At 38.4% G+C, this 14,159-nt stretch overlaps 1 protein-coding gene across 2 annotated transcripts in view; it reads right to left on the bottom strand.

Moving 5' to 3' along the window:
- Positions 1–13,660, bottom strand: part of LOC139715779 (peroxisomal carnitine O-octanoyltransferase-like) — a 40,046-nt gene extending 26,386 nt beyond the window's left edge. Inside the window, exons 1-5 of one of the 2 annotated variants that reach the window (XM_071627318.1) lie at positions 13,542–13,660; positions 12,004–12,185; positions 6,299–6,423; positions 4,938–5,116; positions 2,355–2,485 (exon numbers count right to left, since the gene is read on the bottom strand). In XM_071627318.1, the coding sequence (XP_071483419.1) occupies positions 2,355–2,485; positions 4,938–5,116; positions 6,299–6,423; positions 12,004–12,127 (559 nt within the window). In that variant the 5' untranslated portion in view covers positions 12,128–12,185; positions 13,542–13,660. Of the gene's footprint in view, positions 1–2,354; positions 2,486–4,937; positions 5,117–6,298; positions 6,424–12,003; positions 12,186–13,266; positions 13,316–13,541 lie in introns of those variants that run through there. The other variant, XM_071627319.1, reaches the window with a different exon arrangement.
- Between the last annotated feature and the right edge of the window lie 499 nt (positions 13,661–14,159).

Here is a 14,159-nt window from a genome sequence, read left to right as displayed (position 1 = left end):
CATGCCAGGTCTGAAATTTCAAATTTGCTGCATTTTTTTTTCCATTTCTATGCATGGATGTCGACTACAAAATTATTATTCCATACAATCTTTAATGTCAATTTCATTTCTGATGCGTAGCTTCCTGTAGCATGGCCTTAATGTCAAACTAATCTAATAATCATGTTCCACAGAGAATTTTTCTCATCGGTCACTCATTGGAAGCAAAGCATTTTGCTTCTGGCCATGAACTGAAGTCTACTGTAAAACATGATATATTCGCAGCATGAATTTTTTCGCGAATTGGAGCCGACGGCCTTTTTTGCGGCATGAAATTTTCGCAAACAGCCACTGGCATTCAGTGCATATAGTGTAGACAAGAACTTTCGTGTGCATTCTAATTTCGTGAATCTTGGCGCTCGCGAAATTTGCAAAATTAAAATGCATGCGAACATTCCTCGTTTTACAGTTCGGGTCGCAGTCTGATGAATCTGACTTATGTTTTTTGGCTATCAGGTCAGTGTCAGACATGTTAGGCGTGATCCGCTAAGGTAAGGTCGTCTGATGAGGATTGATCACACGTGACAGTCTGACTGTGACCTGATAGTTTGACCATGATCATCATGGTTTTCTCCTAATTTGAAGGTGCTGAATCCCAATCAGGATGCAAATCTTGCATCCTTGAGGGTTTTTAGATGTTCAAGATGACCGCCAGCATGGCCATCAAATTAATAATTCTGTATGAATGGTGACAAATAAAAGAAAGAAAAACAAAATCAACCTATTTACAGGGTGCTGAATCTAAATGATGCAACTCATTCATCCTTGAAGATTTTGAAATACTCAAGGTTGCCACCAAATATTGCTATTCCCATATATTTCTTTATAAATGGTGAATATGAATCCAAACCTGGTTGATGCAACTATTGCATCATTGAAGGTTTTGAGATATTCATGATCTTTTGTGGCCATTTTTGCAGCCATCTGGAATATCTCAATACAAGGTTTAGCCTCTGGCCACCAAGACTTACATGTACACTCTAAAAGACATTGATCTGAACCTCAACAGTAATGCAATGAGTGGCAGCCTGATAAAAAAACATAACTAGAAAAGCACTCGGAGAGCGTAGACCTCAGCCAAGCAGTTCATTTTCACCCATACGCACATGCTGAAAATCGCTCAATTTCCCAACATAGAAGCCTGTTGTCAATCATCAGCTTCCAGCTACGCGACACCTCGCCCAAGCAAAGCACACGCTTTAGAGTGTGTATGCAAACCTCAAATATGCGTAGCTTGAACTCCCAAGTTCATTGACCCTATCTGCCAAAAGATCAAAATCCTTCAAAAATCCATAAAAATTCCTGGATCACAATCAAAATTTTATCATCTGTCGCTTGTGCCAATATCAACTTTTTCTGCAAGTCTTATTCAAATCTGTTCATAACTTTTGAATTATTTTGCAAACAGACAAACAAGCAAACAAAACAAACCAACGTCAATGAAAACATAACCTCCTTCCTTGGCTGAGGTAACACCAGGGTCCTGTTTCATAAAACTTGTTTTCAGTAACAACTGCCACATTTCTCTGACAAATTTGCTCTCAGCTAATCAGATGCAAGGATTTCAGTAGCTTATAACAACTATCGTAACTTGCTATTGATAACAAGTTTTATGAAACGGGGGCCCAGGTCTTCTCATAATTGTGTCTGCAATGGGCAATCACCTCAACCATCGTACTGCTGCTTTAAAGGTCCTGTTTACCTTTTGGAGCAGTGATTTTAAGAATGTTAAAAATATCATATTTGATACAAATGTGTAGATCTGTTGTATCACAAAACATCCTACCATATGAAATTTTTGCAATAAAGACTAAAATATAAGAAGATAACAGGATTTTTCTTAATAAACCATAGAGGGTATTATTCTAAATAAACTGTAGACGGTTTAGTCTGGAAACATTTTTATTATAACTATTGTTCACATTTTGTGTATTTAATAATTACTTAACATTGATTATACAGTTTCAAAATTTTTACAGTGGTTGTTTCTATCCATAACTCACATTTTAGAACTATTTTAAAGCACTAAAGCTGGGTGTTTGTTTCATCTGCAAATGGCGTATATTACGCCTTTAACATATGATGCTTTGTCTAATCCACTATCAAAACCACAAGCTATTGTAGGTTTATCAGTACACTTGGCAAGAATCATTTTGAACTTTTTTTGTTGCTATCTTTATCAAGTTCTCCAAAAAAAAAAATGAAAAAAAGATGAAAAAAAGAAAGAAAGAAAAGCACTGCAAATGAACTACCTTCTGTGGTTTCAATGAAAGATAAAAAAAAAAAAAGTCTTGACCGACAAAGCTGTGGCCCACCTGTTTTGAAGACGTTGATGAGCTTATCACTGTTGATACCAGGAACTCTGCTTCCGTTAAACACGTGGCGCAGCTGGTCCATGGAAAAAACCATCTTTCCCGTCTTGCTCTTCTGAACTGGAATTTTCTCTCTAAAGTATGAAAAAATTGTAAAATTTATCCCTTGTGAACATGATTATCATCCAAATCAACAGGTGATGTGGACTGTCTGCACGAAAGATTACCCCTTCTATATCACTCTCCTAAGCTGGAAAAACAGTAGCACAGCTGCCTTCAATTTTTTTTTTTTTTTTTTGACAAAAGAAGCCTAAATCATCAAATTATTGCCTTTATTCTGAACTCTCACTAACACCTGACATTCAATATCCAATATCTTGCACTCACAGATTAGACAGCCACCTGAATTCCACAGCTGTGCAGTAGACCATGATGCCTCTACCTTGTCATGCAAATGAATGTTTTTTCTTCTACTATCTTTCTCAGGCCAAAAAAAAAAGAAAGAAGAAAAAAAAAAGAAAAGTGGTGTAATTCTTATTATTCCCACCCATTCACCGAGTTGCCCATATTCGATTTGACCTATGAATCAACTGAATAAACTTTGAACTTAACGACCTGGTAGTATGGGGGGGGGGGGGGAAGGATTGACCTGATTGAATAAGTCTTTATTCGCTGCAAACTGGGGTAATTTGAAAACCGGCCTGCTAGAATAGAACTAGCCATTGTCAAAAATATGTGCATCGAAGCTTACACTCATCATTTCCGTTTGACTCCAGTGAAGATTTCACTTACACAGAGATCGGTAATAAGCTGTATACAATCCATTAAGTGGATTCCCAACTAAATGAGAGTCGGGCCAGATTCCATTACATGGTCTGCCTATACAGGCCCTGTTTCATAAAGCTGTTCGTAGAGTAATGAACAACTTAAGAATAACTAGTGATCAGTTCTAATGTGCTATACTTACCAGAATTTCAATAATTCAACACAAGAACTGATCACCAGTCGTTCATAAGCTGTTTGTAACTTTACAAACAGCTTTATGAAACACCCCAAGGGCCCTGTTTCATAAAACTGTTCGTAAAGTTACGAACGACTTGAGAACAACTGGTGATCAGTTCTAATGTGCTATACTTATCAGAATTTAAATAATTCAACACAAGAACTGATCCACAGTCGTTCGTAAATTGTTCGTAACAGTATGATCAGCTTTATGAAACATCCCCCGGGTCTTTAAAAGCTCACATTCTTTCACAACAACTGAAATGAAAAAGAGTACGAGTCCCTTAAAGTACTGGAACATCTGTCCTGTTGTCTGGCTCTTTGAGGGATCCTCAACTGGGCTCTTTGGGTTCAAGGTACTTTTTGTCACATCCATACAACCAATGCTATATACCGTACATGATGACTAGTATGAGGGTGAACATATGGAATAATCTATCTGAAGAGCTTGACATGCTAATGAGGGACTTTACCACCTCCCTGGATATAGCATTTCAACCTTGAGGTTAGAAAGTTCTGTGTATTCCCAACATCAAAAGTCATCATCTGCCATCTTATACTGGTTTTAATGTCTTCTGAGAAATTTTTGCTTTTCCATAAATAATTGTACAGATGGTCCATGCATTCTACTCTCTAAAGGACATCATGGATATATGTAGGAAATGGATTTTAAGACTCATCATATCTGACCCAATGGGCACCCTCAAGCAGTTCTTTCCAGTTAAAATCGAAGAAAAATAAGCACTACTATGATATAGTACTTCGCTATCTCTACCAGCTGGAATTCTAGTCACTGCTTTTCTGGTCAGAGTTGTTGCTTCTAACATTAATGATAATAACAATAATAGCTAGTTTTTATATAGCGCATTTCAGACTTTGTACAAATTTCAATGCACTTTACTGACTACTATCAACCTGGTCACTGGATACATTATTTCCAACCAGCACGAACAGTGCTCACTCTCCACTTCCTGGGGAGCATTCCAGCCAGTCGCAGCCATTTTACAGGCGCACACACGCTGATCAACCTACATAAACAATCTCATCCTACCGGGTACCCATTTATACTACAGGGTGGAGAGCAGCAATGTGGACAAAACGCCTTGCTGAAGGGCAAATGTATCAGGCTTTACATTGGGCTTGAACCCACGAACCCAAACCATGCTTATGTGATTCAGAGACATGGACTCTGATCCACTCAGCCACGACACCTCTACACTACAGCCTTTTCACAACTGTCCAACTTGTTGGAGAGTCACAGCTCCTAACTGGATATACAGTGCTACGTTCTGATTCCATTCATCCGAGATTCAAAGTTAATTGTGGATGTTAAGCGACCCTTTGCATTCATGCACGCATATGAGACATGGATGGATAAACATTCACTACAATGTTGATTGACAGAGTCAAGTTGATCGCCTACTTGTCCAAAGTGGCCAAATATGTCTGTCTCTATTGACTACCTATTATTACTTGGAGTTTTCTATGACCACGGTTTAAGCCAGTTTCACTACAGCTCCTATAGAACTATTCAAATTCAAAACAAATTCACTCTCCTCAAATTTTGACACGAACAACACTCACTTTCTCAATATCTCAAAGTACTTGAGCATGTGCCAGGTGGAGATTGCCGCTCGCTCAACCTCAACCCCCAGACAAGGAGGCCAAAAGGTCTGCATGGATCTGTTGGCACCGTACATCGAGCACACCCCCAGGGGTGTTCGACTTGTCAGGTAGACCCTTTCTGTCCACCACTCCTCCAGCTGTAGATGTTTGCAGATTCAGAGCATGAAAACCAGATCATTTTTTATGGAATTGAAACATGGTTGGGAACGCAGGACATGATTAATTCAGATGGACTGGAGATGAGATCAATAAAACACATAAAACACAGAATACAAAGTATTTCTGATTTAATTTTCAAATATCACTTCCAAGTCATGTTGCTACACACTGCAAGCACCGTTACAGGTACTGTTTACCATTTGGAGCAGTGATTTTAAAAATGTTCAAGTTACAGCTGTATCACATTTGATGTATACGTGTAGGTCAGTTGTATCACAAAACATCCTACCATACAGAAATTCCACAATAAAGCCTGAAATATAAGGAGATATCACTATTTTTCTCAAAAAAACATAACGGTTTATTCTAGAGACAATTTTATTATAACTATTGTTCACATTTTGTGTATTTAACAATACTTAACATTGCTTATAGTACATACTGATTAACATTTTTACATTGATGGAAGTACACGTATACCCATATGAAATTCCTCACACTGGCTTGTCACTATCAATTTAAATGAAGCAATTATAATCAAATCTTGGTTGAAATACCTCTTGTTTGAATCCTTAGTAACTATTATACCCTGGCACTACATGTCACCTATAAGAATTGACAACACTTAATCCAGAACTTCTCATATCATATATGTATATTCAACTGGTTGCAACATAAGCATTACTTTTCATTTTGAAATTGAAAACCAGTTTTCTTCTGTTGGAAAAAAATTTTTTTTTGGTTATAAATGTTTATTTGACCATTATCATATACTTTGGGATAGTCCCTGTGTTACAAAATACCTCAAATTCTAGGAGAATGAGAAGCAACTACCCTACTATTTTCCTACTAATTTCCTTTAAGCATTTCAATATATTATGTTTCAAGATTGAAAATCCCTGTACAGCATTTTAACATGCACATGCTCTATAATCTTTAATTTGATGCTTGTCAACACACAAGTGCAAAAGTAGCAGGCACTATGACATTTGTTGCTAACCTGCCATAGATTTGAGCTCCTAAAATGCAAATCCCCACTTAATTTGACATCACAATCAAGAAATGCTCATAAATTATGCAAGCTAGAAACTTGCAGATTGCATGTGAGTTTAACATGATAAGGAACGGGCAACAGCTCAATGCTCAGGGAAGGTCTGTACCCAATTTTTGCGGTCCCTGGCTCTCTCCAGTAGCTTGCTGTGTAACTGAGGACCAAGGCTACTTCTGAATTCCTCAACAACCCTCTGTGTCTCCCTGTACTCCTCATCTGTCGTGACTGCTCTCACTGTCATTATGTGATGATAAAAATAAAATTGTTCTTGAGAGCAGAGATTAAGTGAGATGAATTCTTCATGCAAGCATTAGTGCAAACAGATAAAATCAATGGTTGTGAGATCAGGGCAGTGATCAACATCTTCGGCAAACAGCATTGTTGACATATCACTACTTGGTATCAGAAAAAAGGAACATGTTATCAATGATTGACATGACATTCATGGTCAACAATTTTGGATTGTGATATTCATACTATCGACAAGGATGATCTACAAATAAATACCCTTGATTGTATTTGCCTCAATGGAACTCGTGTACCACATCTTTGTGAAATTCAAAATTAGCAAAGCTCACAAACACTTCAGTTTTGACCAATATGAGGTGTAATCTAAAAGATATAATTACCTCAAGGCAATTTGTGCAACTACATATTCATAAAATTCAAAAGTATAAACTGTACAAGCAAAGCTCACACTTCAGTTTTGACTAATATGAGGTGCCATGTGGAAGTTTTTTGAGAAAGTTCTGTACAGTTACAGAACAGTAAAAACTGTCATCTTGTGATCTACCATTCATTTTGACATATGAAAGACATTCTGCAATGAAAAACAACAACAAAATCTGAAGTACAGACAACATGGCATTGTGAAACATGCTGTACCAAGGTATGTATTAACTTTAACTCTTTTTTTCAGAGAAATTATGAGATTTGGACAAATGTGCTAAGGCAGCATTTAATTATTTCACCCTAGTACATTCACAAGGAAAGGGTCATTAAACATTAACCTTGCAGCATAGACAATGTAAACATAGCATGCTCATCATATGTAATTGAGCATAGCAATGAGTTTGACATTCTAAAACAAAGCATAGATAGACAAACAACTTTAACAATGCTACTGACATTCAAGCTTGAAAGTCAAATTTCCGATGTCTTATGTGCACTACAGGCCCATTCACACACAATGAAAAAGTGCAATTCAAATCATGCTCTCTTTTTTCCTCCTTTTTGCACTCTGGTTTACTGCAATAGCTGTATTTTTGCGAGGGTGCAATTGTTGTGAATTTTGTTAATCATCGTTAGATTGTAAATTTAACTTACAAAAATATCGTGAATGGACAGGCCATGCCGAGTCAAATCAAGAAAAACAACATCTAAAAAAAAAATGTCTGCAACTTCCTCATTCACAAAAATATTTGTACACAAAAATATGATCAGCTTTTACTGTATTACATCTGTATGATTAAAGCAAATTTTTCTTTTTGTATCACGATACAAATTGCACCCCAAATAATCATGGCTATTGGAGGCTGTGTGAACGGGTCACATGATAACACAAAGATAACTTATCTGAAACTCCGGGTAATGACAAGTTTAATTTGGTTAGGTATTTGTACAACATGAAGACAAACATCTCCCTTAAAGGCCAAGGATGAGCAAACAGCCTTCGGTACAAAGATCGTGATGCCACAAAGAACCCAAAGTCACATTGACGATCTGTACCTCAGGATGGGAACAACATCAAACTAGAGGTGCTCAAAAGAAAGCATCAAGAGATATGGACTGCTATTATCTCAATATTATGCCAAGGTTTACAGTTGTATGTGTGTTATACAAGTACTGGCACTTGTATTGAAAAAAAGAATGGAAGAAAAAAAAATGCTAACAGTCCCCATTATTTGCCCAACATACACCTTTGTATGTGACCCAGCATCACAAAAGCACCAAAAAGTCACCAGACATGGATCTTTAGTTAAGGGCTGATTTTGAAAGTGCAGACTCTACACAAAGCATTAATATAAATTCTTATTTAAACTCAATACACACGGACTTTCCTAATCCACCTAAATATTGGAAAGAAAGTACACACTCTGAAAAAGTGTTTACTGAGAAAAGAAGCTTTGAAGTTTAGGGTCTGTTCAAGTGCTTAATCTCACCAAGCTGTGCTCTGTGCAATGAATGAGACAAAAATCAGAAATTAAAACTCTTAATCCTATAGCAACCACAAAGAAAGGACAATTACACGATTAAGCTGAAATTTTGCACACACTAAACCATATCTAAACCCATTCTATTCATGGCAAATGCTACAATGTAACTTTCAAAGCAGTAGCCTCATCCTTTCAAAAGTTATAGAGTTGAGAGTGAAGAGTAAGGGTGGGATTTCACGGAGCACGCAAACGATTTGCGAAGGACGCGAATGGCAAAATCCAGCATTCGCATTTTGGTCTGCAAAAGATCGCCAGACGAACGTGAGGGTTCGGAAGCGTCGTCAATTGTTCGCGAATGTCGTTTTTACTTCGGCGAGAATTTCAAAAAAGTTTGAAATTTCCTGCGAACCTTTTCCGCACACTTGGTCGTGATTTGCTCGTGAATTGTTCTTGAAAGTGTCTTTAAAGCCTCGTCATATGCGCAAGACCTTCGCAAGACACGCGTGATGTTCGCAAAATGTTCGTGAAACCCCAAACAGACTCCGAAACTTTGGAGAATGTCTCGCGTATGTTACGCGAAATCTGCGAAGTTTTTCCGATCATTTCACGACGTAATCGCAAACTGTTCGCGCACCTTTTGAGACATTCTCGCGAACGTTTAGCGCACGTTTGGGGGATGTATGACCTATACGTTTTCTACAAATAAAAATCGTAGCATACACCTAAACATCAAACAATTATTAACAACTATAGTAACAAAAGAAATTAAAGACTAGCAAAGAGAAAGAAATGTTTGATATACAAAAAGAAATCGCAGAATACAGTTGAAATTAATCTAAAGTATGTACAATTTTATTTGAAGTAAAGAGATTGTGTTGGAGGAACTGCAAAAAAAAAAAAAAAAAGATCATATGCTTTACTAGGGAGATACGTCCTAGGAACATAATGTAGGCAAGCACACAATAGAAAAATGAGAGAAAAAGAAACGAGAAATAGAGGAAAGAAAAAAATTCAACTCAAGACAGCTTCCACCTCTCCTTGGGTACATTTTCTCCCATGATTATTGAAAATTTTTCGTTGTTCGCATTTCCGTCGCGTGTTCTTCGTGTACGTAACATGCTGCACTTTAGCAATGATACACACGACATTCGCACATACGTCGTGGAAACTTCGCACAAATTGCGCAAGAATAGATTTCGGCTTCATTGTCGGAAAACATTCGGAGAAAAACTTTTCCGAATGTTGGATTTTGTCATTCGCGTCCTTCGCAAATCGTTCGCGTGCTCCGTGAAATCCCACCCTAAGAAAAGGGTTTTAAAAACCTGCTCTTTGCAGGAAATTGATGTGGGATATTTTATGTCCATGAGTTGTGACTCCCTCACACATGGGTCCTCCATTAAATGTCCTGTACTAGTATCCAAAGGACAGGGTGTTTTGCCTTTTGCTTTAGGGTACTACATGATTACACACAACACTGCTCAGCAAGACACACTGGCCGAACCGAACCTGAGGCACTTCATCGCAAGGCAGAAATGTACTAATAGCAACTGAGTCACATCACTGCCCTGGAAACCAATACGAAAACAATCAAATTTTATAGTGTGATATAATACACCAACTATAAAATAATGCAACTGCAGTGGCATCTAGATAAAATCCAAGTACAATTTGTATTATAAAATAGGCTTTAGAATCTCTGCAACCTGATTGGCCAATTATCATGCATTGATTTTCATTATAAAATAGGCATAAAAATCTGTGCAATCTGATTGGTCAATTATCATGATGCAGAGATTTTTACTGATTCACATTGAGCTATGCGTCCAGTAAAATCCAAACGCATGCTTGTACAGTATCGTAGGTGTACCAGAGGCATAATGGGAAAATGGTTGTACTTCATGAATTTACGGGCCCGCTTTTTTAAACAAATGATGCACGGGCCTATTTCATGGATCAGTGAGAACTGGATGCTCTCTTTTAACTTTGGAAACAAAAAAAAAAAAAAACCAAAAAAATCGCTGTGCTCGTGGGTTTCAACAGTTCTAAAGTTAAACTTGCGCATCAAATTCTCACTGATCCACTTGGTCCTGTCATTCTAATAATTATTGTGGTCACAAAGTTTCCTACTGGTACAAAGGAGCTAGTTTCCAGATCACAACAGCAGTTGCCCTCAACCAGCACATTTCTCACTAATAAACGATTCTCACTAGTAAACAAATCACACTGACACGCTTCAGGGGATAACCTCCCAACATAGTTAACAATAGAATCAGTCTTCCATCATACACTGTTTAGATCACAAGGCTTTAGACCATAGCTTTAATGTGCACTGGAGGGAAACATGCCCGTGCCTGTATATTCTACTGGCTGCAAACACTACCAGGACACTTCATCAGACTCGTGAGGAGTGAACTTGACTGCAATGCATTAGTGGTTTGTGTTCAAAGATTGTAGAAAAGCTTTGTGCATTGTTAGGCAAGTATCCCCTGAGATGAAGCAAATATTCCCCTGTACATAAAAGGGCATTTAACCGTTATTCCACTTAAGGAACTACAAAGTCATTGATCACAATGGTGCAAAGCTCCTGAAAAAGTTGTAAGTTGCATGAAAACAGCAAAATGCTTTCAGCTCAGGATGGAAGACTGCAAGTTGGAGAGTGTAGCAACAAGTAACTGTGCTTGCATAACCCATCATCTTGTCTTTAAGCAATTTTTACTAGCAGCAGATGCAACATGTAGTAATAGTACTAATACTGTAATAAGAAAAAAATATTTCCCTTGCTTGTCCTGCCTCAGACCTTAAGTCAGTGTTATTTTAGCAGGCCATATAAATTGTTGATTAGCCGATGATTGAATAATTGTGGCAGTTCTGTTGAATACAACCCCCCAAAACAAAAACAAAACAAAACAAAACACACACACACATGGAACTATAAGCAGCATGTAACCTTGTGATTTTTTACAGTGATGAACAAAGTTAAATACACTTCAATCCTTCATTTCGTTTGACTAGGAATGGTGTTAAATCCCCATTACTTTTGTTCTGGGTTTTTGAATAAAAAAACAAACAAATAAAGCATGACTCATCAAATCAGCTATTTGAGTTAATATGATCAATTTTGAGTTCTGTATTCTGTACGATGTATCTTCTTCTGCATCAGGAATTCGGAGTAGCACACGTTCAGTGCTCCTATCCAGTTTGAGACTGAATGCCAATTATATTCATAAAGAGATAGTCCAGAAAACCGAGGTGAATGCAAGTCATTCTTTTCTTGACTTTGATAATGTGAGTGTGTGTGTGTGTGCGTGTGCAGACTAGTTTTATCATCAGCGTAGTGCCCCATTCACCAAGGCTTCCTAGCTCCTGAGGTGGTATACAAAGTTCTGCTTTTGAATCATAATGAAATACACTCCTGAAGGCTCAATTCACAGAGGTGGTACAATCTTGTCCATGGTTTAAACCATGGACAAACACCATAGTTTTAACCAGGCGCCAAGTGTTGCATGGCCTATTTCATTACGAAATGATCATTTCGTTAACGAAAAGGGTCATGCGACACTTGGTGCTCGATAAAACGGTCTTTGTCCATTGTTTAAACCATGGACAAGATTGTACCACCTTTGTGAATTCGGGCCACAGAGTTTGACAGTCAACATACCAGAATCCAGGTATTTGTCCAGGGTATCATCTAGCTGTGGGACAGGGAGTGGTGGCAGGCCCTCATCAAACTGGAACGTTCTCTCTGGTATCATGTTGGTGGACAGGGGCGGATCAGAATCCATTTTCTCCCCCTTCGTCTACTTGGTGCTGACAACAGTACAGTACCTTGCAAAGTATGGCCTATATCAAAAGCAAGACAACAAAGCACCTGCATATATATCAAGAAATCATAAGAAAGAAATCTATAAAATATCTGGACACCAAATTGGAGAATCCCAGAGAAAATTGAAATGCACTGTTTAAAGGGCAAGTCCACCTTCATAGACATGTGGATTGAGTGAAGGCAACAATATTTAGTAGAACATATCAGTGAATGTTTGGGGAAAATCAGACAATCGTTCAAAAGTTATGAATTTTTAAAGTATCTGCACAGTCACTGCTGGATGAGAAGACTACCACAGTGTATGATGTCACATGCGTACAACAATATAAGAAACATAAAAAGAGAATTTCACAAAGCTTTATTGAACAAAGTGCACATTTCTTTGACTTGTTACTGATGTACGTTAAAGGTAATAACTAATATTATTCCCCTTGCCTTCTGAACTATTAAATGAAAGAGAGAAGTCAAGTGTTCTTTTGTTACATGAGAAAAGTAGGCCTAGCTAGCTAGGCCTAGTACAATATATGTTGAATTTTCTTTATCATTAATCTAATGCTTTCTTTGTCGATCATTTGTACATGTAATGTATGTGACATCACAACCCCACAAGCATAGTCTAGACCCACTAGTAGTACTAGAAGAGTAGTAGTTTAGTACAGTCTTCTCATCCAGTTGTGACTGAGCAGAAACTTCAAACGGACTGTCCGATTTTCCTCAAACAAAGTCTCACAGATGCCTAGCCCTTACTAATATTGCTACATTCACAAAACCCACATGTCTACTACGTACTAGTATGAAGGTGACCTTGTCCTTTAAATTTACGACTAACGCTAGCTAGAGTCAGTGCCGTTTCACTCAGCATTTATAATCATATAAGAACAAAGATTTTTTTTCCCTTGCTAGAAACTCTGTTTTGAAAACTGCTAAGGTTTGGTTGAGGATAGTATTACGTATAACGGTTACCAGGACTGGTGTAGAATCGCGCCTCAAACAACAACAACATTATCAACAGCAACTTAACAAAGTTCTCTCCTAATGTAGGTCCTACTAGTAGTACTACTAGTCCTACTCCTCGATCCTCCCCGGGCATAATCTCACTTGAATCTAACAGATCTCTGCCAGACTCCGGAGCTGAAGGTAGCAACCTCACAATAGGTGGCAAGAGCTGGTTCGAGACGAGACGATGGAGTGTAAAACTTGGGTAGATAAACAGTCAAAAGCGAACACGAACTACAGAACTCGTACTGTACAATGTCATGACACTGCTCACTGGCCGAACGCCCGAAGGCATACAAGCAGGCATACGACGGCTTGCGCACAGTTGCTGTGCGGGGCCGGTCAGGGGCGGGGAAGGGGGAGTGCTTGATGCCTACCGTGGATCGGTCCCTGCAAATTGGCACGACAGCGTCAGCGGTACGTCTCCTCTCTCTCGTTCCAAGATTTTTAACACTTATCTCTCTCCGTACCTGCTCGTTCGTGTTCACCGAAATGCGATACTGTTTATAACGATGACAGTCTGTCTACGAGGCTTTGAATTTATTCTAAAGCAAGCCAAGGTATCGGTATCCGGTAGTACACTCGATCCATGATTGGGTGGTAAGCACTATTTGGGCACCCGTCCCGCTTCATCATGAATATTCATCAGGCAGTAAGATACTGTACTAGTAAATGGCAGAACGCTGGATACGTGCAAAACGTATGGCCGGGAAATGTAAAAATCTCGAAAAATTGCATCAATGGGTGATGTTAAAACGTCTCTCCGGGAGATGGAAAAATGTTCAGTTTTGCCGAGAAATGTAAAAACGCTGCCGGGAAATGAAAAAAATATGTATTTCAACGGTATTACGGATACATGTAGATGATGAATATTCATGATGAAGCGGGACGGGTGCCCCGATAGTGCTTACCATGATTTTTTATGATGGGTTCGCAGGACGTAAACATCAGACCAAAACACAGCTATATATAGCTTTGGTTCACACACCACACCA

Source organism: Diadema antillarum, unplaced genomic scaffold (assembly GCF_040938485.1).
Source record: "Diadema antillarum isolate AM-2024a unplaced genomic scaffold, OU_Dant_1.0 scf00000055, whole genome shotgun sequence".
Classification (NCBI taxonomy): Eukaryota; Metazoa; Echinodermata; class Echinoidea; order Diadematoida; family Diadematidae; genus Diadema; species Diadema antillarum.
This window is presented reverse-complemented; position numbering and strand designations above follow the sequence as displayed.